Source organism: Schistocerca nitens, chromosome 8 (genome assembly GCF_023898315.1).
Source record: "Schistocerca nitens isolate TAMUIC-IGC-003100 chromosome 8, iqSchNite1.1, whole genome shotgun sequence".
In the NCBI taxonomy this organism is placed as follows: Eukaryota; Metazoa; Arthropoda; class Insecta; order Orthoptera; family Acrididae; genus Schistocerca; species Schistocerca nitens.
The window spans coordinates 278,638,980-278,663,184 of NC_064621.1; the positions used below are offsets into that span (position 1 = coordinate 278,638,980).

At 43.3% G+C, this 24,205-nt stretch overlaps 1 protein-coding gene across 5 annotated transcripts in view; it reads right to left on the reverse strand.

Moving 5' to 3' along the window:
* LOC126198586 (myrosinase 1-like) overlaps positions 1-24,205 on the reverse strand; it is a 206,267-nt gene that overhangs the window by 49,823 nt on the left and 132,239 nt on the right. For all 5 annotated transcript variants that reach the window (XM_049935028.1, XM_049935029.1, XM_049935027.1 and 2 more), the window contains 2 exons: positions 14,763-14,900; positions 6,708-6,814 (listed from right to left, as the gene is read on the reverse strand). In XM_049935028.1, the coding sequence (XP_049790985.1) occupies positions 6,708-6,814; positions 14,763-14,900 (245 nt within the window). The remainder of the gene's footprint in view (positions 1-6,707; positions 6,815-14,762; positions 14,901-24,205) is intronic.

The window sequence follows — 24,205 nt, forward strand, 5'->3', positions numbered from 1 at the left end:
CTGCTCATTTAGAGACCTGTTGTCTTACTTTTTTTAATAGGTCGTTCATTTTACAGATTTCCATGTAGATTACAAACATATTCCATATTACAAACAACAATTATTGTTTTCAGAAATTACAATGGAAATAATAAATTACAAATACATTAGAAATTAAAAGAAAAGAACACAAAAATTTTAAGATGGTAGGAAAGACTTGGATAGTAAGAGAGAGAAAGAGAGAGAGAGAGACAGGGAGAGAGAAAGAGAGAGAGAGAGAGAGAGAGGAGAGAGAGAGAGAGAGAGAAATGTTACCCCTTCTGAGCCAGCCTGATCTAAAGGTCTCGGAACTACTTTGAGCTTTGCAGTCCCGGTTCGCTACAGTTTAATTTACGGATTAATATTTCTAAACACTATTTACAAAGCCACTGTGACTATTATGTACATTAGGAAGGCGCAGTGGTGTGTGAATGTTAAGTGTGCTACGACGCGAGCGGCCTAAGGCGCTGCAGTCATGGACTGTGCGGCTGGTCCCGGCAGAGGTTCGAGTCCCCCCTCGGGCATGGGTGTGTGTGTTTGTCCTTAGGATAATTTAGGTTAAGTAGTGTGTGAGCTTAGGGGCTGATGACCTTAGCAGTTAAGTCCCATAGGATTTCACACACATTTGAACGTTGTTTTTTTTTGTGTTAAGACGGCAAACACAAACGAAAATATAAGCGATTAAGAGAAGGACATTTCGTCAGGAAATGGCGGACCGATAAAAGTTGAGCGCAAGATGCACAAGTCTCGAATTTTACCTGTTATGTTGCTTACAAAAAAAATGGTTCATATAGCTCTGAACACTATGGGACTCAACATCTTAGGTCATAAGTTCCCTAGAACTTAGAACTACTTAAACCCAACTAACCCAAGGACATCACACACACCCATGCCCGAGGCAGGATTCGAACCTGCGACCGCAGCAGCCCCGCGGCTCCGGACTGCAGCGCCAGAACCGCACGGCCACCGCGGCCGGCATGTTGCTTACACACTAAGTGTTCAATTACAGATGTTACATCCCAACAGTGGTATAATGATCACGGGATGGATATGCCTGCTGTTTATACTTAAGCGAGAACAGGTTTACAGGGTTGATTACATTACACTGTTTAAAATGGTTCAAATGGCTCTAAGCACTATGGGACTCAACATCTGAGGTCATCAGTCAAATAGTAACTATTTGAACCTAACTAACCTAAGGACATAACACACATCCATGCCCGAGGCAGGATTCGAACTTGCGACCGTAGCAGCCGCGTACACTGTTTATTCTGATACAGTTTAGTAAATGTTATGGTTATCTGTGGTACGTGTTGTTGAAAGCGTTTGCTGTTTAACTGAGTGTGTGTTTTGGTGCTGATGTATGTGTTGGTGCACGAAATGGAACTGCTCTCTTAAATGCTTCGTGTGTGTTGCAGTGTTCTATTATACGGCCGTTTCTGTCTGTATTCGACATGCAATGTCCTTGAGACATCATCAGCGATTTTATTTACTATTTCCCATTCGTCTTGGTTTTATCATGTCATTGTTGTACCGCGTTGGTATCTGGTGTGCTGCTCTGTATCGGCGACAGTGAAAAAAGTATGTTTTCTGGGGATCCATGTTCCCCACATGTACAAGCTGAGCCTTGGGCAAGTTAAATTAATGGGATCATAGAGTACTGCATTGCTCGTGACATTATTTCCCCCATCTTCTTTATGCCCATCGAGTAATTCCTGTTGTCATTATCCCTTGCCCATCATAATTAGTTAAGTTATTTATTATTTTATTGGGCTAATTATGTGGTGTATTACGTAATCCATCTGACTCATACTGGCATACAGGAAGGTGAAATTAGGGGACGAGCAATACCTGACTAATGGAGACGGTCATAGAAAGTGAAAACAAATTGAAAGAGCACAGGATCAGATTTCATAGTGACAACACGATACTTCCCGTCTCCTTTCATACTAGCCTCTCGCGACATCTAGTGGTCAATTCCTCGTTACAAAGGGTGTGCGAATACTTTTGACCAGGTAGTTGACTTCATGTAAGCCTCTAAGCAGACTCTCTTGCCATCGCTTACGGAACATGGTGGGCAACCGATGGTTTCAATCGGGCCCACGAAAGAAATTCCTCGGAGAGAGAGAGATGGAGACGGAATGAGCGTAAAATGCAAGTACTATCAAAAACGAATGTTTTGTGGCATAATTTATGGAGTAGCGTGTCGGGAAAGCTGTGCCATTCATATCGGTGCATTACCCCATAACCATTATTCATGGACGCTATAGTTTTGACTTGTGCACTAGGAGCGCTGCTGTTGATCACATGACGAGCCGGCTCGCGGTGTTACGATGCATGTGAACGAGACCTGGGGATCACCAAAGGGTGCCTGTTGTCATTGTTCAGCTGGCCTGGTTCCATTATGGAATGTGGGTGACGCCAGGTAACAGTGTCGTAGAGAAACCAGAATGCCTTATGCTAACTTAATTCGGCGCGTAATGTCGTCTCATAATTACATTTTGCTGTCGAAGTACTAACTCTCATGCCCATCTGTTACAAATTGGTCGCGGGTTACGCTCTGCGACTTCGGCCTAAGTTGGTTGTACTAGTCCATTAGTTAGTGTGGTAGACAGTTTATTGTTTCTTATTCCAAGCATAAAATACTTACAAAAGGTTTATGAAATCCCGTTAGTTATTATGAATCGATATATTTCAGAAATTAGCTCACACATTAAAGAAAACATACCGCCATTTAGCAAATAAGGATTTCTTCAACTCAGGTATGGGAATACGAATGACTCATAGTAGCAAAAGTTTCAAAAGTAGATTCAAAATATTTAAAATGAATGACCATATTTTGAAAATTAGCTCGATAATTCAAGAAATACTTCAAGTTAATGATTTCTTTCTGTCTGCGGACCGAGACAGACGTTGTTAATGAGCACTGTATTCATTACAGCTGAAAAGTTTAGTAAATTATGCACCACAACTCTAGGATACTTAATGAATAAGATCCAGCCGCGATTACAAATACAGGCGATTATTTACTGTAATATTTCACCTGTGGACTAGTTTTGGCTCTTTCTAGCTGAACTGCGTGATGGACAAGCAAACTGGAGTATAGTTATTAATCACATGCTAAATACGAAAAAAGTTGTAGGAAAGCAATTATTACATACTGATTTTTGGGATAAATTGTTACAGTCAAATAACGTATACTATTACACAGAAAATTTCATGTTACATGCAACAATGGGTGTTAGTATTGCTATTGTATTGGTGGTGGTGGTGGTGGTAGTAGTAGTAACAGTAATAGCTGCAGTAGTCGTAGCTTTTTATTAAACCGTAAGTCATCTTTAGAAGAATACTGGACATGTCTTGGTATTACAAATTAAGGACAACAAAAATGACACCATTCATATATACATGCATGCATTTACAGACGTAATAAGACCCTTTTGAAAAAGATGAGACATGCAGTCGGCCATAGCCTTGCAGTAGGAACCGCCCGGCATTTGCCTGAAGTAGCTGAGGGAAACTACGAAAAACCTAAATCAGGATGTCTGGATGAAGACTGGAGGTTTCAGCCACTGTTTTAAACAGCGCTACTTCATGCGGTTTACCCCTAGTGTACAGTACTGCTTTGCAAGGAAATTAAATGTAAAATGTAATGTACGAGGGATCAACGAAAAGTAATGCCTCCACCTCTGTTAATTGGGTTTGGATGGGAATATTTTAATAAATCAAACGCAGAAGTAATCCTTAGAATGTGATCTTAAATTACCAATATTCACTTTTCCACATAATCACATGCCAATTGGATACATTTCTGCCAACGATGAACAAGTTTTCTGAAGCCGTCACGGAAGAAGTCGACACTCTGTTTCCGCAACCACAGATTCGCAGTTCTCTCAACGTCATCATCAGTAGCATAATGATGTCCCCTCAGATCGTCTTTCATTACGGGGGAACAGATGGAAGTCAGATGGTGCTAAATCTGAACTGTATTGAGGATGCCGTATGGTGGTGAGTTTGAGTGCCTGAAGTTCTGCTGTGGTGGCACGTGAAGTGTGTGGTTTGACATTTTCATGCTGCAGGAACATTTCCCTTTTACTTTCTGACCCTTGTTAGCCGTCGTTTCAGAGTTCGCAGCTTTGTGATGTAACACTCTGAATTTATGGTTGTTCCACGACCAAGGAATTCAACATGGATAACCATCTGCGTCCCAGAACACGGTGGCCATGATTTTTCAAGCTGAGGGCTTGTGATGAATTTCTTTTTCTGGGGCGAGTCTTTGTGTCGATATTCCATAGACTGACGTTTCGTCTCCCGTCACAATTGAATGGAGAAAGGCGTCACCTTCATTCTAAGGTAGATAAACTATGACAGATACAGGGATTATTGACCACAAAGTTGTTGAATCTAGTCTGAATACCCAAACATCCAACTCCATCAAAAGTAAACTCAAAATACATCTATTTAAAAAAGCATATAAAAATTCGCTTGATATCTTCCTAAGAGACAGTCTCCACCCTTCCAATTTCTGTAAGCGTATACCAGACGTGATTTAAATTCAAAAAAATAATATCGAAGGCAACTGAGAGATATATACTAAATAAATTAATAAATAAATTAACAAATAAATAAATTAAGACACTGACCCCCGTGGTACACAAAACATGTCAGAACACTATTGCAGACGCAACGACAACTGCATGCTAGTTTAAAAGAACGCAGCATATCCAAGATTGGCGAAGAATGACATAAACTCGAAACTTAGTGCAAACTTCAATGCGAGATGTTTTAATAGTTTCAACAACGAAACTCTGTCTCGAAGTCTGGCAGAGAACCCAAAGAGATTCTGGTCTTATTTAAAGTACACCAGTGGCAAGATGCCGTCAATATCTTCACTGCGCGATAACAATGGTGATAACAGTGATGACAGTGCTACTAAAGCGGAGTTACTAAACATAGACTGCGAAAACAGGCAAGTTAGGAGACGTCCTCGATGTAGCGAAGCAGCTTAAACTACTTAAGAAAGGCAAGGGTTCCTTTCAGAGTATGATGATATAATAGCTCCGTACTTAGCAATCAAATACGGCCGCTCGCTTGTAGAAATATCCGGACGCAAAGACTGGAAAGTTGCATATGTCATACCAGTACCCAAGAAAGGAAATAGGAGTAATCCGCTGACTTTGCAGCCCGTATCACTAAAGTCTATTTGTTGTAGGATTTTGGAACGTGTACTGTGTTCGAACATTATGTATGACTTAGAAGAAAACGATTTATGGACAAATAACCAACATGAATTCAGAAAACATCGTTCTTGCGAAGCTCAACTGGCTCTTTATTCCCACGAAGTAATGAGTACTATCGACAAGGGATGTCAAATTAATTCCATATTTTTAGATTACCAGAAAGCTTTTGATACCGTTCCTCACAAGTGACTTCTAATTAAACTGTTTGCCTATGGAGTATCATCTCAGTTCTGTGACTAAATTCGTGATTACCCGTCAGAAAGGTCATAGTTCGTAATAACTGACAGAAATTCGTCGAGTGAAACAAAAGTAAGACCCGGCGTTCCCCAGGGAGTGTTATAGTCCCTCTGTTGTTCCTGATCTACATCAACGATTTAGGAGACTATTTGAGCAGTCCTCTTCGATTCTTTGCCGATGACCCTGTGATTCAGCGTCATTTACAGTCAACAGATCATGAAAAAAACGCAAAACGATTTAGACAAGATATCTCTATGGTACAAAAAGTGGCACTTGACTCTAAATCAAGAAAAGTGTGAAGTCATCCACATGAATACTGAAAAGAATCCGGTAAATTTCAGTTACACGATAAATCACATCAATCCTAAGGGCGCAAACTCAATTAAATACTTAAGGATTACAGATACGAATAACTTAAATTGCAATGATCGCATAGATAACGTTGTGGGGGGAGCAAATCAGTGAGTGCAATTTATTGACAGAACACTTAGAAAACGTAACAGGGCTACCAAAGAGACTCGTTACATTACGCTTGTCCGCCCTCTTCTGGAATACTGCTGTGCGGTGTGGGATCCGTATGAGATAGGATTGACGGAGGACATCGAAAAAGTTCAAAGAAGGGCAGCTCGTTTCGTACTATCGCAAAATAGGGGAGAGAGTGCCACGGATTTCATACACGAACTGGGGTGGCAGTCATAAAAAAGAAGGCGATTTTCTCTACAGCAGAATCTTCTCATGAAATTTCCGTCACCAGTTTTCTCCTCAGAGTGTGAAAATATTTTGTTGGCGCCCACCAACATACGGAGAAGTGATCATCATAATAAGAGAAATCAGAGGGCTTACGGAAAGGTTGAAGTGTTCGTTTTTCCTGCGCGCTGTTCGAGAGTGGAATGGTCAAGAAGTAGCTTAAAGGTGGTTCGATGAAACCTCTGCCAGGCACTTAATATTGAATTGCGGAGTAATCATGTAGATGTGGACGTAGATGTATATTGTTTTAAGACTTGCATGGAAAGCCATGTGTGCAAATACAGTTTTCGATCACTCTGAGCAAGTATTATGATTATGAAAATGGTGCATGTCGTTTGTAAATAGATGTTAAATTCGTCGTGTAACTAATTCATTAAAATGTGAACCATCACTATGCAACAACATTACCAAGGACAATAGTGTACTTTCCAAACAGTTTTCGTATGTATCTGTGCATGAACTTACGTGTATCCGGCCGGCCATTCGAAGTTGTCTATGATGGACCAGATGAGGTAGGATTTAACGTCCACTCCGTCTTCGTGAATCGCACGCAGGACCTCAGCCATGTAGCACTGTGGCAGAAAATGGTTTCAGTGATACTGAACTCACAATTTACAAAAGGTACTTTCTAAGTGCCTTATACGACGAGGCAGAGATAGTGATGCAGCAAGCGGCTGTTGTGTTTTTCTGCTTAGCTTAGTCAAAAAGTGACGACCCGTCGAACGTAACATATTAATCGCAGTTGTGATATACTTCTACTGAACTCGTCGCTCTTTTCATAAATCCGAAAACGATTATGATCAATGGATATATTCCAGAAGGTACGCTTCAGATGAAAACACCTCTGTAAAGTGTAACCTACACTCTTTACAACTGCTAAGAAACAACTGCCAATAGCTACGGAACAACCGACAATTGTTACGGAACACCCGACCATTGATAGTAAAAGGAAATATAGAGAGGGTCGGGTTGTTAACTGCAGCGAAGCCTGTGCACGAACGCTCTGTGTGCATTCTACAGATCATGCAGTGTGGTAGTAAGGGTTTTGCTTTTTACAGAACATTGTAATTTTGGTAATATTTTAGATATCGCGCGGAAGAATAAGGTTTAATAGTATCTGAGTAATAACGGGCAATATCTCTGCCAAACAGATTGTGCTGCGAGGGCCTGTTAGTAGAACTTTTACTTGTGAGTGGAGTGCAGTCCTGGAGAGAGAAGAGCAGTCGAGTTATATCTTGTGATGGAGTAAGATGTGTTTTGGCCGTGCTGTGTGCTGGGAATAATTTTCTTGCATTATTTTTCATTTCTGGAGAGATATTTTGTAAATTAATTCAGAAGACTTCAAAAGGTACTGTAACAGCGTATTTGCCAAAACATCAAAGCGTAGTACTTAATTTGCTCAAGGATTCAGAACTGGAGATTTTATGATAATATAACAATGTGTGATTTACTGGTTTTTATTCAAAGATGGATAGCATACATGTCTGTACGGAAGGAAAGAGAATTTTTTCACATTTTTCCACTATTAATGTAATGTAAATTTTTAATATTTCAAATGTTAAAATATATTGACTTTGTGAAGTAAAGTTTCGTTAATATAGTTACTTCATAGTTTTTCTATCAATCAGCCTTTGTCTCTTTATTCGGATCGCCACATTGTTTAGCGTGATTCGTCGCTCCACACAATGTTTTTCCACTGTTTAATCGTCCAATGCTTATGCTCCTTACACAAAGCAAGGCGTCGTTTTGCAGTTGCCGGCGTGATGTGTGGCTTATGAGCAGCCGCTCAACCATGAATTCCAAGTTTTCTCACCTCTCGCCTGTCATAGAACTTGTAGTGGATCCTGATACAGTTTGGAATTCCTGTGTGATGGTCTGGATAGATGTCTGCCTATTACACGTTACAAACCTCTTCAACTGTCGGCGGTCTCGTTCAGTCAACAGACGAGGTCGGCCTGTACGCTTTTGTGCTGTACGTGCCCCTTCACGTTTTCGCTTCACTATGAGATCGGGAACAGTGGACCTAGGGATGTTTAGGAGTGTGGAAACCTCACGTATGACACAAGTATCAAACAAATACCTGACCACGTTCGAAGTCCGTGAGTTTCGCGAAGCGCCCCATTCTGCTCTCTCACGATGTCTAATCACTACTGAGGTCTCTGATAGGTAGTACCTGGCAGTAGGTGGCAGCAAAAAGCAACTAATATCAAAAAACGTATGTTTTGGGGGTGTCCGGATACTTTTGATCACATAGTTTATTATAAAGTGGATGTGTATAAATATGCACATGTGCCCCTAAACCACTAGACTAATTTCAACTAAACTTGGTTCACAGGTCACTTACTCTCTGGAAAGAATCTCTGTGGGGGTAAGAACCACCCAGCTTCCAAAGGGAAGGGGATGGGGTTTAAAAAGCAGTGTAGCCTACGACGCGTGAATTCCCATACCATAGTCACACAGTATTTGACAATGAGAGAACGAAGTGACCTGCAACAAACACTAGACTTGACTTCAAACTTTTACGAAACTTTTTCTTCGAGAAAACCCCCACAAAATGATTAAATGAAAAAAAGTTTATCGATTTCTAGAGACCATTATCGCTGTTCATTCAGTAAAATTGCAGCATTAAACATGACGTTTCATTTTATTACTTGTTTACTACTAAATTTATTCGCAGGGTCAGGGATTTTCTCTGCCTCGTGATGACTGGGTGTTGTGTGATGTCCTTAGGTTAGTTAGGTTTAAGTAGTTCTAGGGGACTGATGACCATAGATGTTAAGTCCCATAGCGCTCAGAGCCATTTGAACCATTTTATTCGCGACACAATCAACACATAAGATTCGCATATACCTTTGAATGTACCAGCAAAATTGTATATCATTCTACAATACATAGTTCAGGAGATATTATGTCATATACCGAGATGCGTGAAAAACTGTTGCATAATGCATGACTTTTACATTCATCACTTCTTTCCTACTAACTCCATTCACAAAACATTCGCAGACACTACTCACATATACCACTACATGTGTCTGCAAAGAAAATTAGGGCTTATTTGAGTCAGCTGAAGTTAAGTAGTTCTAAAAAGGAAGATGGCACATTATGAATTAGAGCAACTGGACTGCACAACCCAGTTTCTAATATAAGGGGCGGGGGAGTTTACGCATTCGTGTCGATATATTGTATGTGCGGCAGTGCTGTGGCTTTGAGTTCTTTGGAGCTCTTAAAACATAGTTTCTTGAACTAAAAATATTTTTGAATTTGGCACTTTTACTGCTTGCTTCTGGGTCTCTAACATTTCAGCCTAGTAAACCCCCGAAGTTTCATTTTGTTTCCTCTTTTCCTTCAGGGTGCATCACTTCTTTTTCTCAGGCAGTGTAGTAAATGTCTACCAGACGAAAGTCTGAGCCTGGGCAAGTATTGACTATGGCAGCATTGGGCAGAACATACTTCTGTTTATCAATGAATCTGTGGTGTTCCCATGTGCTGTGCTTTTGGGCACCTTATGATGAAAGCAGAACTGCAGCACAGCCACGTTTCACATTGAAATAGTTCATATTGATACGTTTTATCTATAGTCTCTAAGCTAGCTTGAAAGCTGGAGATCAATACTTCTTTGCAAAGTTGACCAATGATTATGCTGTAGTGTGCATACACAATATCTGAGATTTATTATCGCGAGTAGCAGCGAGCGAACAGTTATTGAGAGGCGTCGGAAGTCATCGGACGCAGGCTGCGGTCGAGAGAAGCCGTGCGACATGAGGGTTCGCAGCCTGCCATGATCGTGCTAGCAGTGCCGGAGGGGACTTTGGTATTAACTGAGGATTTTTTGGTAATCTGCCGTTTTATTGGACGTAGTTGTTCCTTGCCTGTGCACTGGAGGGATTTTGAGAGATTTGTGTGTTCTTACATTGTGAGTAATATTCGTATCTTTGCTGTCGCCAGAGACATGTTTATTGAGTAGAGACATTGTGGAATAATTAAGGTCTGTGTAAAGTTTGTCAGTGTTTAAATAATCTATTTTGCGAATATAGTAAGCTTAAGTCTTTATTGCTTTATTGGTTCTTTTAATATTTTTCCGTTTAAGGCTTGCTGACCAAACCCCTCCTTGATCATTCAATATATATATATATATATATATATATATATATACATCGCAGTAGTTAGTACAGTTATTGTGACCATGCATTCCACTTTGCATGGCTCACTGTAGTTCTTTAGAATTATTTTTAGGATGTTGCTGATGTCGCAGTTGCAGCGGTAAGACGACGTAAGTTGTCTCTTGCGGACAAGAGCATTGCAGAGCAGTTGTTAGGAGTTGTTAGAGAATATTTTAAAATCCGCAATCAGATACTTGAGAACTGGTGATTTTTTATGATTTGTAGGAAGAATATTTTCTGTTTCTTTTTGCTCTCAATCAGAATTCTGTTACTGTCACAGATGCAACGTCAAATATTTCACCAGAATAAATAATACTTAAGAAACAAATATTACGCAAAAGTTTCACGTGTCGACCTGTCTGCCAGGATATCGTCTCGTTTGATGATTTCCCATTCAGAGATGCTTCGCTTTGCTACTGCATTCGCAAATTTTATGCAATGGTACTTGGTCAGTAGTTGTTGCATAGCATTATTGTTGCTTGCATGCTGCTCCGTACTAATCCAAATTTTTATTTCAGTAATTTTCTAGGTCAGTATTTATTTTATAACAGTGAAGTTAATAGTTTTGTGTAAGATGGTTGTTTTTCATTTTGTATTATTTCTTTATTGTTACAACGACAATGAAAACTAGACCACAGGCAGAAATGGTCAATACGGTAGAAGTAGCTTCAAATGGTGTGTCGAAAAATTAGAGACATAGTGTAGAAAATTGTACTCAGCATAATGAATTTAGGGAACTTAGGGACAATACTGTGATTAACCAGATTGCAGGCTATTATTTGTTAGTTATGCGTGACGAACTGCAGGGTTCAAATGGTTCAAATGGCTCTGAGCACTATGGGACTTAACTTCTGAGGTCATCAGTCCCATAGAACCTAGAACTACTTAAACCTAACTAACGTAACGACATCACACACATCCATGCCCGCGGCAGGATTCGAACCTGCGACCGTGGCGGTCGCGTGGTTCCAGACTGAAGCGCCTAGAACCATTCGGCCACTCCGGCCGGCGAACTGCAGGGAATTACATGAAATTCAAGTGATCAAAACGCCGTAACACAATCCGATTTTGTTATGAGAGATTCAGGTATTGATTTTACTTCTACAGAGCAAAATAATGTTGTCTTCCCTTCTTTCAATAATAATGTTACACAATTAATACTAGTTCAACTTGATGAGATGAGAAAATCGAGTAATGAATGATTTAGAAAGTCCAATGAAATTACAAAATTTAATAATTTTGTGTCATTCAGACATTTACGGAAAGGCTACTGCAAAATCTGTTTCCATAGCATTGGTAAAAAATTTTCTGAAAGAAGTGGAGCATGTTGACAAAGTTATTTCTGATAACGGCTCAAAATTTCGTTCTGTTATATGGCTAAAACCTTTGAGAGGTAGAAGAATTAAACCAAATTTTATATCAAGTGTTACGCCATCTTGTAAACCATCAGAACGAATTACGAAAGAATTAGGTAAACTTTGCAGATTGCATTGCCGTCGTCAACACAGAAATTGGGTTTACACGTATTTGATTTTCAAAATATCATTAACGAACTACCGAATAATTCAACAACTTTGCCTCCACTCCTTGTATTAGAGAATAAACCACCACCAGATCGTATAAAACAGTTAATAGCCTTCCTACACAACAACGTTCAAGACAACGTGAAATAATTGATTTAGCATTGAAAAACATCAAGGAAGCCGCAGAGAAAAGGAAAAAAACTACAGAAACTACAGGTGATCATCAAGAGTTTACAGGTAGGTCAGAAAGTGTTGCTCAAATCGCATCGTTTATCTCATAAACGACAGTCTTTAAGTAGCAAATTTTTCTTTGTGTTTGTTAGTTATTGGGAGCTCCAATGTTAGGCGGGTCATGGAGCCCCTCAGGAACATAGTGGCTAGGGCGAGGAAGAAGTCCAACGTTCACTCGATGTGCTTGCCGGGGGGCCTTGTCCGGGATGTGGAAGACGCTCTTTCGGCGGCTATCGAGCGTGCGGGGAGCAACCAGCTGCAGATTGCTGCACATGTCGGCACAAACGATGCCTGTCGTCGGGGTTCCGAGGAAATCCTTGGGTCCTTTCGACGGCTGGCTATAAGGCTGTCAATCAGCCAAGGATTGACCATTGTATTAGGATGTTTTTATAGACCACCAGCATCCGCAACAATCGTCGCAGAACGTTTCAGGGAAAGTCTTGAGTACATAGGAAATAAATAACCAAATTATCCATTATAGGTGGAGACTTTAATCTGGCATCCATCGACTGGGAAAATTACACGTTTATCACAGGGGGCAGAAGCAAAGATTCGTGTGAAGTTATTCTAGGAGCGTTCTCAACATACAACCTTGGGCAATTGGTTAGTAAACCAACTCGGAATGGGAACATATTACACATCTTGGCGACAAACAGACCTGACCTTTTTGAGGAAGTTAATCTAGAAGAAGGTACTAGCGACCATAATGTCATTGTGGCTTCTATGTCAGTGAAAGTTGCAAAAAAAAGAAAAAAAAAACCAAAGAAACAGCGTAGAGTTTTCTTGTTCGGCGTGCTAAACGGAGGGGGCTGCTCACTAAATTCCGAAATCCGATCTTCACCGAGGATGTAGAGCATATATTATTGCACAATGCACCTAATATGAAAAAAGTATGTTTTAGGGAGTGTCCGGATACTTTTGATCACGTAGTGTAGTATTGGGGCGTACCTGTACCAAAGCGAGTGAACGTAATATGTGCGTGGGTGAAGTTTGGCAGTAGTCGTGTGTAATCGGCTGTCCCATCATTTACGTGAGGCTTAAGTAATTTTTTGGAGCATAATAAATCGTAAAAATTTTTTGCAGAGTGTTGGCTCAGTCGTCTACTACTTTTGGATCCCAGTCGTTACTATTTCAATGAAGCATCCTCTGCTGCGACTGGAATGGCAAGGATGCGAGGATCCGGAAGTGGTAAGCGACTGAGACCAACCTCAGCAGGAAAATTTTCGCAATTTTTTTTGCTCCAACAAATTACATGACACACGGAAATGATGGGACAGCTGATCGCGGCGGCCGCGGTGGCCGAGCGGTTAAAGGCGCTACAGTCTGGAACCGCGCGACCGCTACGGTCGCAGGTTCGAATCCTGCCTCGGGAATGGATGTGTGTGATGTCCTTAGGTTAGTTAGGTTTAAGTAGTTCTAAGTTCTAGGGGACTGATGACCTTAGAAGTTAAGTCCCATAGTGCTCAGAGCCATTTTTGAACCAGCTGATCGCACACGAACACTGTCAAATTTTACCTACGCAACGTAGTATGTTCACTCGCTTAAGAACAAGTAGGCAACATTACAATGTATCCCAGCCAACGAAGCTCAACATTTATTTCGATCAAATGCTGGTAGTGACTGTTGTGTTGGTCTCACTGCAGGTGCACCTCAGTGAACTACGTTCGTGACTGGATCAGAACCTAGATCCACCATAAATTAATATTCCAGACCAGCAATGGAAGCCAATGAAGGAACCGAAGTGTTTATATGAGGCTTCAAATGACATAGCTAGCTCCAAAATGGAAATCCGTCGCTGCGGTTGGCGACCGTTGCTAGGGTGAAATCTGTTGGCGTCCTCGCCAGAGCTGGAAGACTCTCTGGCCAATGTTCTGTCAAACCTATCCTCAGTCCCATGCTTGTGCACCATGTTAACACCGATACATGCAGAACTAAGGCACTCTCACGAAGCTTCAAGGACACTTCCAACACCGTACGTCTAGGCACCGACGCTTACTTACAGGATATCTATATAAACATATCACTTATACAACAATGCTTTAGGTGTAAGCATCAAGTCAATCATGACATGTATGGTTTTCTGTTCCCAAATAACGTCTATTATCTACGGTACGTTGACAGCCTTTCCATGAATTTACCACCAAACGCTACACAGTTCATATAGGTTCAGGCAGAAATTAAACTCATTTTTGTCGTGTTACTATACCATAACAGAAATTACATATTCCTCAACCTTTTCATATCAATCATAACAGAACTAGTGCCTCTTTGTAAAAAGTTGCTATAGCCCCTTTCTTTTACTTGGTCTCAAAGTAAATGGACTGGTTTCCTCCCTCTTGAATTTAAACGAAAAATGATTTTAGTCTTGTTCTTTCATGTTTCTTGAACTCTTATGTTTCTAATTACTTCAAAGTTTGAGTGAAAATGTTCCAGTTCGTAGTTGTGACGTAAATACGTGCTGTATCATAGTTACAATGAAATGATAAGCAATCAGTTGTAGTTTTTGCAACTGGTTGCTTATTATTTCATTATATGCTACTACAGTTAGGGAAGATGGATAAAATACTATGTACAGAGTTTTATCAGAAGACGTAATTGCTCACCCCAATGTAGGAGATACGCTGGTTGTCTTCGAGGGTGCCAGGGTCCGAGCAACCATTCTCGACGATCATTATGGGGAAACCAGGGTACGACTTCGCAAGCCAGTTGAGTACTCTGCGCAGCCCCCACGGAACAATTTGCTGCGATGGAAATAAAAATAAAAAATACGTGAAAAAGCAAGTAACACTATAGTCAACTTCTAGTGCAAAGAAAGATAACACTGTTCAATTCACAAAATGTTACGGAAATTAATTACAGCCATCAGTGCCAACATGTAAGTAGTTAACGTCATCATCTCAGCACACAGCGTGGTATCGGTACATGATCAGGTACATGCTGCTCTCGTGTTCATCGTGTGATCAGTACTGTCTTGGTACTCGCTAAGAATTATTTAATTTTGTTACTTTTAGCTGTTGTTTCGTCAGAACTGAGTAACAAATGAAGCTGAAATCTATTAGTCCATACAAAGGTGTGCCCCATAGACATTGCTTTGTGCTGTAATTTCCTTAATGCATGTGTCACCAAACTTTTCCTCTGACAGAACACTTTCAGAAACCTAAAGCTTTGTTGGAATACCCTGTTTATTTTTAAGGTTTTAAAAATTTAAAAAAGTTTTAAAATGTGAAAATCGATACAATTTTAACGAAAAACCTATATTTGTATATAATGTCCAAAAAACTCAGTAAAATTATTCGTATTTGCGGGCTACTGGGGAAAATCGATAAACCTTGCCTAAAAAATAGTGTCCATGTGTTGATGGCGTTAGTTATTAAACATTTAAAGCTATATATTTTACTTGTGTTTCCTGAAAATTGGTAAAATAGCACCGAAATCCGTATTTATGTGCGTTGTCTTAAAAAATACGTAAAATCAATCACGAAACCCAATTTACGTGCCTTTTCTAAAAAAATGTGCGGTAACACCAGTGAAACAGCAATGAAATGTATATGTTCTTAAAACACCAGTAAAAACTAGCCACGAAACCGTAAACAGCGTTGTATGTTGCAGAAAACAGTGCTGTGTGCCGAACACTCGCTGTAACTAGGCCAGTACCTTTGGATGCTACACTATGCTCGAAATTTGCATATCATCTGAATTTACTGATGCTGCTGCTGCTGCTCCAATTAGATCCACATTACGAATGGCAGTCATGGGACACTAAGCAGCAGTAGGGGCGGTGGTGGTGGTGGGAATCGACCAAGAGTAGCATCATGTGGACATCATTTTCCTTTGGCTCATAAATTACCATAACTAAAATGGTAGTTATCACATCAAGCTAAAAGTGTTGAACACCTGGGTAGACATGAAGGCAGCTTCCCCACCATGTGGTCACCTTGTCCCTAAACTGTGTTAAATGTCACGACAGTTATTGACCATTAATTGCCACTGTCATGACAGTGATGGCCCATTTAAGGACAGCATTCCTCCAAATCAGCCCCAATCCTCCGACAGTCACTCAACTACGACACTTTCCCATACACAACACTTTCTCATGCACCACAATTTCATCAGCAAACAGTCGTAGATTACAGCTCGTCCTATCTGACAGATCGTTTGTGTTTGCCCACATTTCTGTGGGGCATCCATAACGACACCTCTGTCTCTGATGACAAGCTTTCTCTCCCTGAAACGTTTTCACGCTAATCACACACACGAGAACATCAGCACAAAAATAGGTGCCAGCAGGAGTGTACTGCACCAGTGATGAAGCCAGTTTAAAATCAAGATAAGTCATATAAGAAAAATACTGAAAGTAAAGTCAGTAGATGGAGCACCGAAGCTTGAGAAAGTAACAGACAGGGATCAGCAGGCCGCAGCGCCGCTGCGACAGTTTGTTCTTGTGGCATACATGAAGAACGTAATCGATCACTTCGCACTAGTGGCTGGAGGGCGGGCCGTGAGTGGCGCCTTGTTTGTGTTTGTGCGTGTGTTTACATACGCCGGCAGTGCTGAGGACAGGAGGCCAAGCAGCTAGCAGCCTGAAGTCACCGTCGGGATTAAAATGGTTGAGCCTGTAACACTCTCTTCTGCCCCTCAGACTTCCTGCATACATCAGTTTGGTCTTATTGCTAAACTAAGAACAAAAACAAAGTCTCTGTACTGGCAGAACGTTTCAGTATTGTCAGCTGTGGCCGACTGTCTGGCTGCTTAAAGCTCTGTTTCGTTCTTTAACTGCACCTACACATGGTGAAAGAGCTACGAAAAGCCACTCAATAACTTATCAAGGTGCGATTTTCACCAAGTTATATAGGACAATATAGCAAGTTTGCTAATGTTCTAAAGTAATTCTTATCGTTTATATTGACGAATTACGACATAAAATCTGTCTTTTTGTAATGGAACGTTTATCTGTGACACTTTAAAGACGCTTCTAAGAGAACTTCAATGGCATAACATGTATGGGATGTGATCAAATAGTTTGAAGACAACAGCGGCGCCGGCCGGAGTGGCCGTGCGGTTCTAGGCGCTACAGTCTGGAGCCGAGCGACAGCTCCGGTCGCAGGTTCGAATCCTGCCTCGGGCATGGATGTGTGTGATGTCCTAAGGTTAGTTAGGTTTAATTAGTTCTAAGTTCTACGCCACTGATGACCTCAGAAGTTAAGTCGCATAGTGCTCAGAGCCATTTGAACCATTTTGAACAACAGCGGCGCAAATCCGTTTCCTGCCGTCAGGAGAAGAGGCTCCACAAACGTCTACCCATTATACCAAATAATGTAAGCAAACATGTAACTGTGGCATGGGACCTTGGTTTAATATCACGATTGTTATACCAAGTGCTCAGATGTTGACCTTGAGCGCTGATGCACGGTATAAAGTATTTCGGGTTGGGTGGTTAGGTAATTGGTTGATCTGAGGGAGGAGAGCGAACAGGGAGGTTATCGGCCACGACTATTTCTGAAGAAACAATATCGCACTTTGAAGTTCATCTGGAGTTAACAGCAGTGCAGACCTGTGTTATAAGGCATTTCATGCCTTCGGGAGCCGTTGGTGTTTCCTAATAGACCTGTTGCTTTAATTATCGCCACAGGTAAAAGTATACAAGTATTAAGTTTGGTGAGTGTGCATACAAATTTGCGTTTCCTGAACGACACTTCCAATTGTCAACACGTTCTCTTCAGAGGATCTGTCATTATATGGGCGGGATGTGACAACCGTCATGCTGATATCATGCAGATTACATCTTCTACATCTACGTGATTACTCTGCTATTCACAATAAAGTGCCTGGCAGAGGGTTCAGTGAACCACCTTCATGCTGTCTCTCTACCGTTCCACTCTCGAACGGCACACGGGAGAAACGAGCACTTAAATTTTTCCGTGCGAGCCCAGATTTCTCTTATTTTATCGTGATGATCATTTCTCCCTATGTAGGTGGGTACCAACAGAATGTTTTCGAAATCGGAGGAGAAAACTGGTGATTGAAAGTTCAAAAATGGCTCTGAGCACTATGGGACTGAACAGCTATGGTCATCAGTCCCCTAGAACTTAGAACTACTTAATCCTAACGAACCTAAGGACAGCACACAACACCCAGCCATCACGAGGCAGAGAAAATCCCTGACCCCGCCGGGAATCGAACCCGGAAACCCGGGCGTGGGAAGCGAGAACGCTACCGCACGACCACGAGATCCGGGCTGAAAGTTCATGAGAAGATCCCGTCGCAACGAAAAACGCCTTTGTTTTAATGATAGCCACTCCAATTCACGTATCATGTCTGTGACAGTATCTCCCCTATTTCGCGATAATATAAAACGAACTGCCCTTCTTTGAACTTTTTCGGTGTCATCCGTCATTCCCACCTGATACGGATCCCCTACAGCACAGCAGTACTCCAGAACAGGGCGGACAAGTTTGGTGTAAGCAGTCTCTTGAGTAGACCTGTTGCACCTTCTAAGTGATCTAGCAGTGAATAGCATTCTTTGGTGTGCTCTACCCACAACATTATCTATGTGATCTTTCCAATTTTAGGTTATTTGTGATTGTAAATGTGGTGTCACCGCTAGACACCACACTTGCTAGGTAGTAACTTAAATCGGCCGCGGTCCTGTAGTACATGTCGGACCCGCGTGTCGCCACTGTGTACTCGCAATCCTAGCGCCACCACATGGCAGGTCACAAGACACGGACTTGACCTCGCCCCAGTTGTACGGACGACATAGCTTGCGACTAGACCTACCAAGTATTCCTCTCATTTGCCGAGAGACAGATTAAATAGCCTTCAGCTAGTCCATCGCTACCATCTAGCAAGGCGCCATGTGTATCATTGCTAATTGCTTACTACTATGCAAGAGATGTATTTCAACAAGAACAAGACTACATTAAAGTTAAGTATATTAAAATCTCTCTTCTTTTCTTTATAGTTTTCATCCAGTCTCCTGTTTCAGAATTTACGCCCGTCTGCGTTAGTTTCGCGTGCACCTAGCCACTCATTGTGTCGAGACCTTAGGGAATCGACACAACAATATATTGGCGACGAGGATGGGATGCCGCGCCCACGTTGCAGTCTTTGTGTTATATTTGCTCTAATTTGCTTGTGTCATGGCTTCGCCGCATTCTCCAGATGTACTGTCCGAATTTTTTCGCTTGCAGAATCAGCAGACGCAGGCGTTATTGGAAGCCCTTGGACAGCTCGTCCAGGGTCAACGTGCGCTGCAAACCGATGCGGCACCCGCCGCTTCATCGCTACCGCAGCCACACAACGCTGTCGCACCGCCATTTAGGCCCTTTGAGGCCACAACCGAAAGCTGGACTGAGTGGGCCGATCAGTTCCGGTTCCACCTCACAGCTTATGGAATTCAAGGTAAAGAGCGGCAGCCGTTTTTGCTTTCTTGTGTCGGTGTGTCTACCTACCGTGTGATAGTGAAATTGTTTCCCCGACGCGACGTAGCAACTCTGACCTACGAGGAAATTTTGTCGGCTTTAGATGCCTATTTCAAAGAAACAGTTAATGTTGTTGCAAAACGGTATACGTTTTTTCGTACAAAACGTACCGCCGGTCAGACTAACAGGGAGTGGGTAGCAACTTTGCAAGGCCTTACTAGAGACTGCGCGTTTGCCTGTGAATGTGGCCTCCCATATTCAGATACTATGGTGCGTGATGCAATTGCACAGAACGTTTCTGATGTTCGCATAAGGGAACAGATTTTGAAGCTAGTTAATCCCTCCCTGCAACAAGTGATAGACATATTGGACAGGCAAGACACACTTGACTTTGCTCAGGCATCATTTGAAACTTCGCCAGCGGTGTGTCACGTTAATCGGCCCGCCCGGCCCGCTGCACGGGACGCTAAGCGGCCCTCGCGCCCGACTTCGCTGCGGCCGCCTAGATTGCAACCACGTGCGCCGCGTAAGCAAGCAAATGCAGTGAAATCTTGCCCGCGGTGTGCCACTAGACATTCGCGTGAACATTGCCCGTCACGCCAAGCTATTTGCTTTTACTGTCACAAGAAAGGACATGTACAAAGTGTTTGCCAGAAAAAGTTAAGATCAGACAATAACACAAATTCCAGGCCCTTTGCTTCGCGCAGGAATAGAACCCAGGACAATCAGGCTCGTGGACCTTCGCCCATGGACATTAATGTAGTTCATTCCCACCCGTCCAGTGACACTTTAGCTAACAGTGACTGTGTTCGTCCCACCCAAAGTGTGCGTCGACGTCGCCGGAAATCCCGTAAAGTTGCAAGTGCTTCTGGACCTGTATCAGTTCAAATTGCACGAGACAGTCGCTCTTGTCGTCAACAAGACAATAAACTTTTTGTGGACTTAGACTTTGCAGGAAACGTGATACCATTCCAGCTCGATACCGGAGCTGCAGTTTCATTGCTCAATCACGACACGTACAAACAACTGGGCGCCCCGCCATTGCGTGCCGCAAATGTTACGTTAACTAGTTACTCAGGACAGCATATACCTGTGTTAGGACAGTGCAGCCTTCTTGCAACATACAAGGGACAGACAAAACTTGTGTCCTTTTATGTTCTTCGTTCCTCTAGTGCAGTGAACTTGTTTGGCTTAGATTTGTTTCAATTGTTTAATATGTCTATTGTAAATCAGGTCCTATCAGTGAATCAGACTGTGCCTTCCGCCAGTGTTTCTAGTCTTTGTGAAGAATTTGCAGACATTTTTGCACCGGGCCTTGGTTGCGCTCAGAACTATGAAGCGCATTTGGAACTGAAAGACAACGCGCAACCGAAATTTTTCAGAGCGCGCAATGTTCCCCACGCATTGCGTGATGAGGTCGCAAGAACATTAGCCGAATTAGAATCTCAAGGTGTCATTGAACGTGTGCAGGCTTCTCTCTGGGCCTCCCCTTAGTAATTTTGCCAAAACCTTCCGGAGAATTGAGACTTTGCGTGGACTTCAAGGCAACTGTGAATCCACAACTAGTGACTGCTACTTTTCCTTTGCCCCGCCCGGAAGATCTTTTTGACAAACTGTGCCCGGGAAAATATTTTTCAAAATTGGACCTAGCAGATGCGTACTTGCAAATACCTGTGGACGACGAATCCCAGCGCGTCTTGGTGGTAAACACGCATCTTGGCTTGTATCGCTTCAAAAGACTGCCATTCGGGTGTGCATCCGCCCCTGCTTTATTTCAGCAATATTTACAAACTATTTGTGCGTCGGTCCCTACTGCTGCGAACTATCTGGACGATATTGTGATCTCAGGAAAGACAGAAGCCGAACATTTGCAGAATCTCCGGACCTTCTTTCAGGTCTTGCGTCAGAATGGTCTTCGCTTGAGGAAGGACAAATGTGTGTTTTTTGCTCGTGACTTACCGTACCTGGGGCATGTCATAAATGCCCAAGGTATACATCCGAGTCCAGAGCACCTTCGTGCCATTCAGGACTTGCCGTCACCGCAGAACTTAAAACAGCTACAGAGTGTGCTGGGTAAGGTAAATTATTATCATCGATTTGTGCGCAATGCTTCTTCCATTTCAGCTCCGCTTCATCGCTTACGCCGTAAAGGTGTTCCGTTCGTCTGGACGACGGAATGCGAACGCGCCTTTCGCCAGTTGAAATCGGCGTTACTTTCCAATACTTGCCTTACGCCATTCGATCCCCGAAAACCCCTTTTGTTGATGGTTGATGCATCGGATTTCGGGATCGGTGCGGTGCTTGCGCACAAAGATGGTTCGCATGATCGCCCTATTGCCTTTGCGTCAAAATTGCTCTCATCTGCGCAAAGAAATTATTCACAAATAGAGAAGGAAGCTTTAGCTCTCGTGTTTGGTGTTTCAAAGTTCCATGACTTCTTGTATGGTCGTCACTTTACCATCATCACGGACCACAAGCCTTTGACATCGCTTTTTCATCCGAACAAGCCTGTACCTCCACGTACAGCGCAGAAATTCATTCGTTGGTCACTTTTTCTCTCGCAGTACCGCTACGATATCTTGTATCGGTCCACTGCTAAGCACGGCAACGCTGATGCGTTGTCCCGTTTGCCTGTTGCTGAGGATAAAGCATTCGATTCTTCCGAACTTGCTTGCATGTTCATTGATTCGGAAGCCGATGACGTGGTCGCATCGTTTCCGATTGATTTTCGTCGTGTAGCTACAGCCACAGCTGCTGACCCTGTCCTTGCTTCCGTTTTGCGTTTTGTTGCTACGCAATGGCCCTTGTCAACGTCACGGATCGAGGATCCTTTGGTTCGCCGTTTTTTTGCTCACAAGGTGAGACTTTTTGTACAACGTGGTGTTTTGTTGTTGCGTTCCGATAATGATCAATCCCGAGTCGTGGTCCCACGTTCGTTACAGTCCTCTGTCTTAAAGCTTCTTCACCAAGGACATTGGGGTATAGTGCGAACGAAACAGCTTGCTCGTCAGCACTGTACTTGGTTCGGAATCGATGCTGCGATTACGAATATGTGCTCCTCTTGCGTGGCGTGTGCCGAACAACAATCCGCACCGCCGCGGAAATTCTTTGCATGGCCGAAAGCCACTTCCCCTTGGCAACGCTTGCACATCGATTTTGCTGGTCCATTCTGGAATGCTCGATGGTTGGTTGTGGTCGATGCTTTCAGTAATTTTCCTTTTGTTGTCCGGATGTCTTCCACGACGTCTTCTGCCACAATCCAAGCCTTGTCTGCTATCTTTTGCATTGAAGGTCTTCCGCAGACTATTGTTTCCGACAATGGCCCACAAATCATGTCCGCAGAATTTCAGTCGTTCTGCAAGGCCAATGGTATTCAACATCTGACATCCGCGCCGTTTTCGCCTCAGTCAAACGGTGCCGCTGAACGATTGGTCCGGACTTTCAAGTCACAGATGTTGAAGTTGAAAGAGTCGCATTCTCGGGAGGACGCTTTGTTGCTCTTTTTGTCCTCATATCGCTCTCAGCCTCGCGATGGTCGCTCGCCGGCTGAATTGCTCCATGGTCGTCCTCATCGAACTCTGATGTCTTTGCTGCATCCGCCACATCAGGTTCCTGTGCAGCGGCAGACTCCTGCTTTTGCTCCTGGCGACGTTGTCTATTATCGCAACTATCGCGGTTCACGGCGTTGGCTCGCAGGGCGCATTCTTCGCTGCCTCGGCCGCGCGATGTATTTGGTTTTGGGGGCCTCTGGTGAGGTGCGTCGGCATCTCAATCAGCTGCGCCTCTGTCGTCGCCTGGGTTCTGCCGCTCCCCGTCTGCTTTCAGCGACGGAGCCGTCCGGTCAGCGCCTTGGGGACCCATCTACTGGCTCGCCTCATCCCCAGGTGTTACCGACGATGCCTTCCATTTTGCCTCATGGCGTCGCGCCGCCGCAGCCGCCGCCGGCGCCGCCCGCAGCGGACGCTTCGCTGCAACCGCATGGCGCCTCCCTGGGTCACGCGCCGCCGCTTGCTTCCCGTGACCAGCCGTCCTCCGCCATGGACTTCTTGCCCGCTCCGGACCAGATGTCGTCTTCGCCCGTCGGGTGCTCCGACCACATGGAGGTCGACCCTTCTGTCTCATTACGTGCGCATACACCTCATGTTGACGTGCACCCTGGACTAGGTTTGCAGGCGTTTCCTAGCTCCCCTCGGACCGAATGGCCGGGTGCGGGTGGCACAGCCTCGCCTGTTGTTAGGCTCCCCACCTCATCGCATACGTCAACATGGGGTCCTCCCCACGGCGGGCGGAAGCCTTATCTCACGACCGTTCGCCGATTTGCGGGGGAGGAATGTGGTGTCACCGCTAGACACCACACTTGCTAGGTAGTAACCTAAATCGGCCGCGGTCCTGTAGTACATGTCGGACCCGCGTGTCGCCACTGTGTACTCGCAATCCTAGCGCCACCACATGGCAGGTCACAAGACACGGACTTGACCTCGCCCCAGTTGTACGGACGACATAGCTTGCGACTAGACCTACCAAGTATTCCTCTCATTTGCCGAGAGACAGATTAAATAGCCTTCAGCTAGTCCATCGCTACCATCTAGCAAGGCGCCATGTGTATCATTGCTAATTGCTTACTA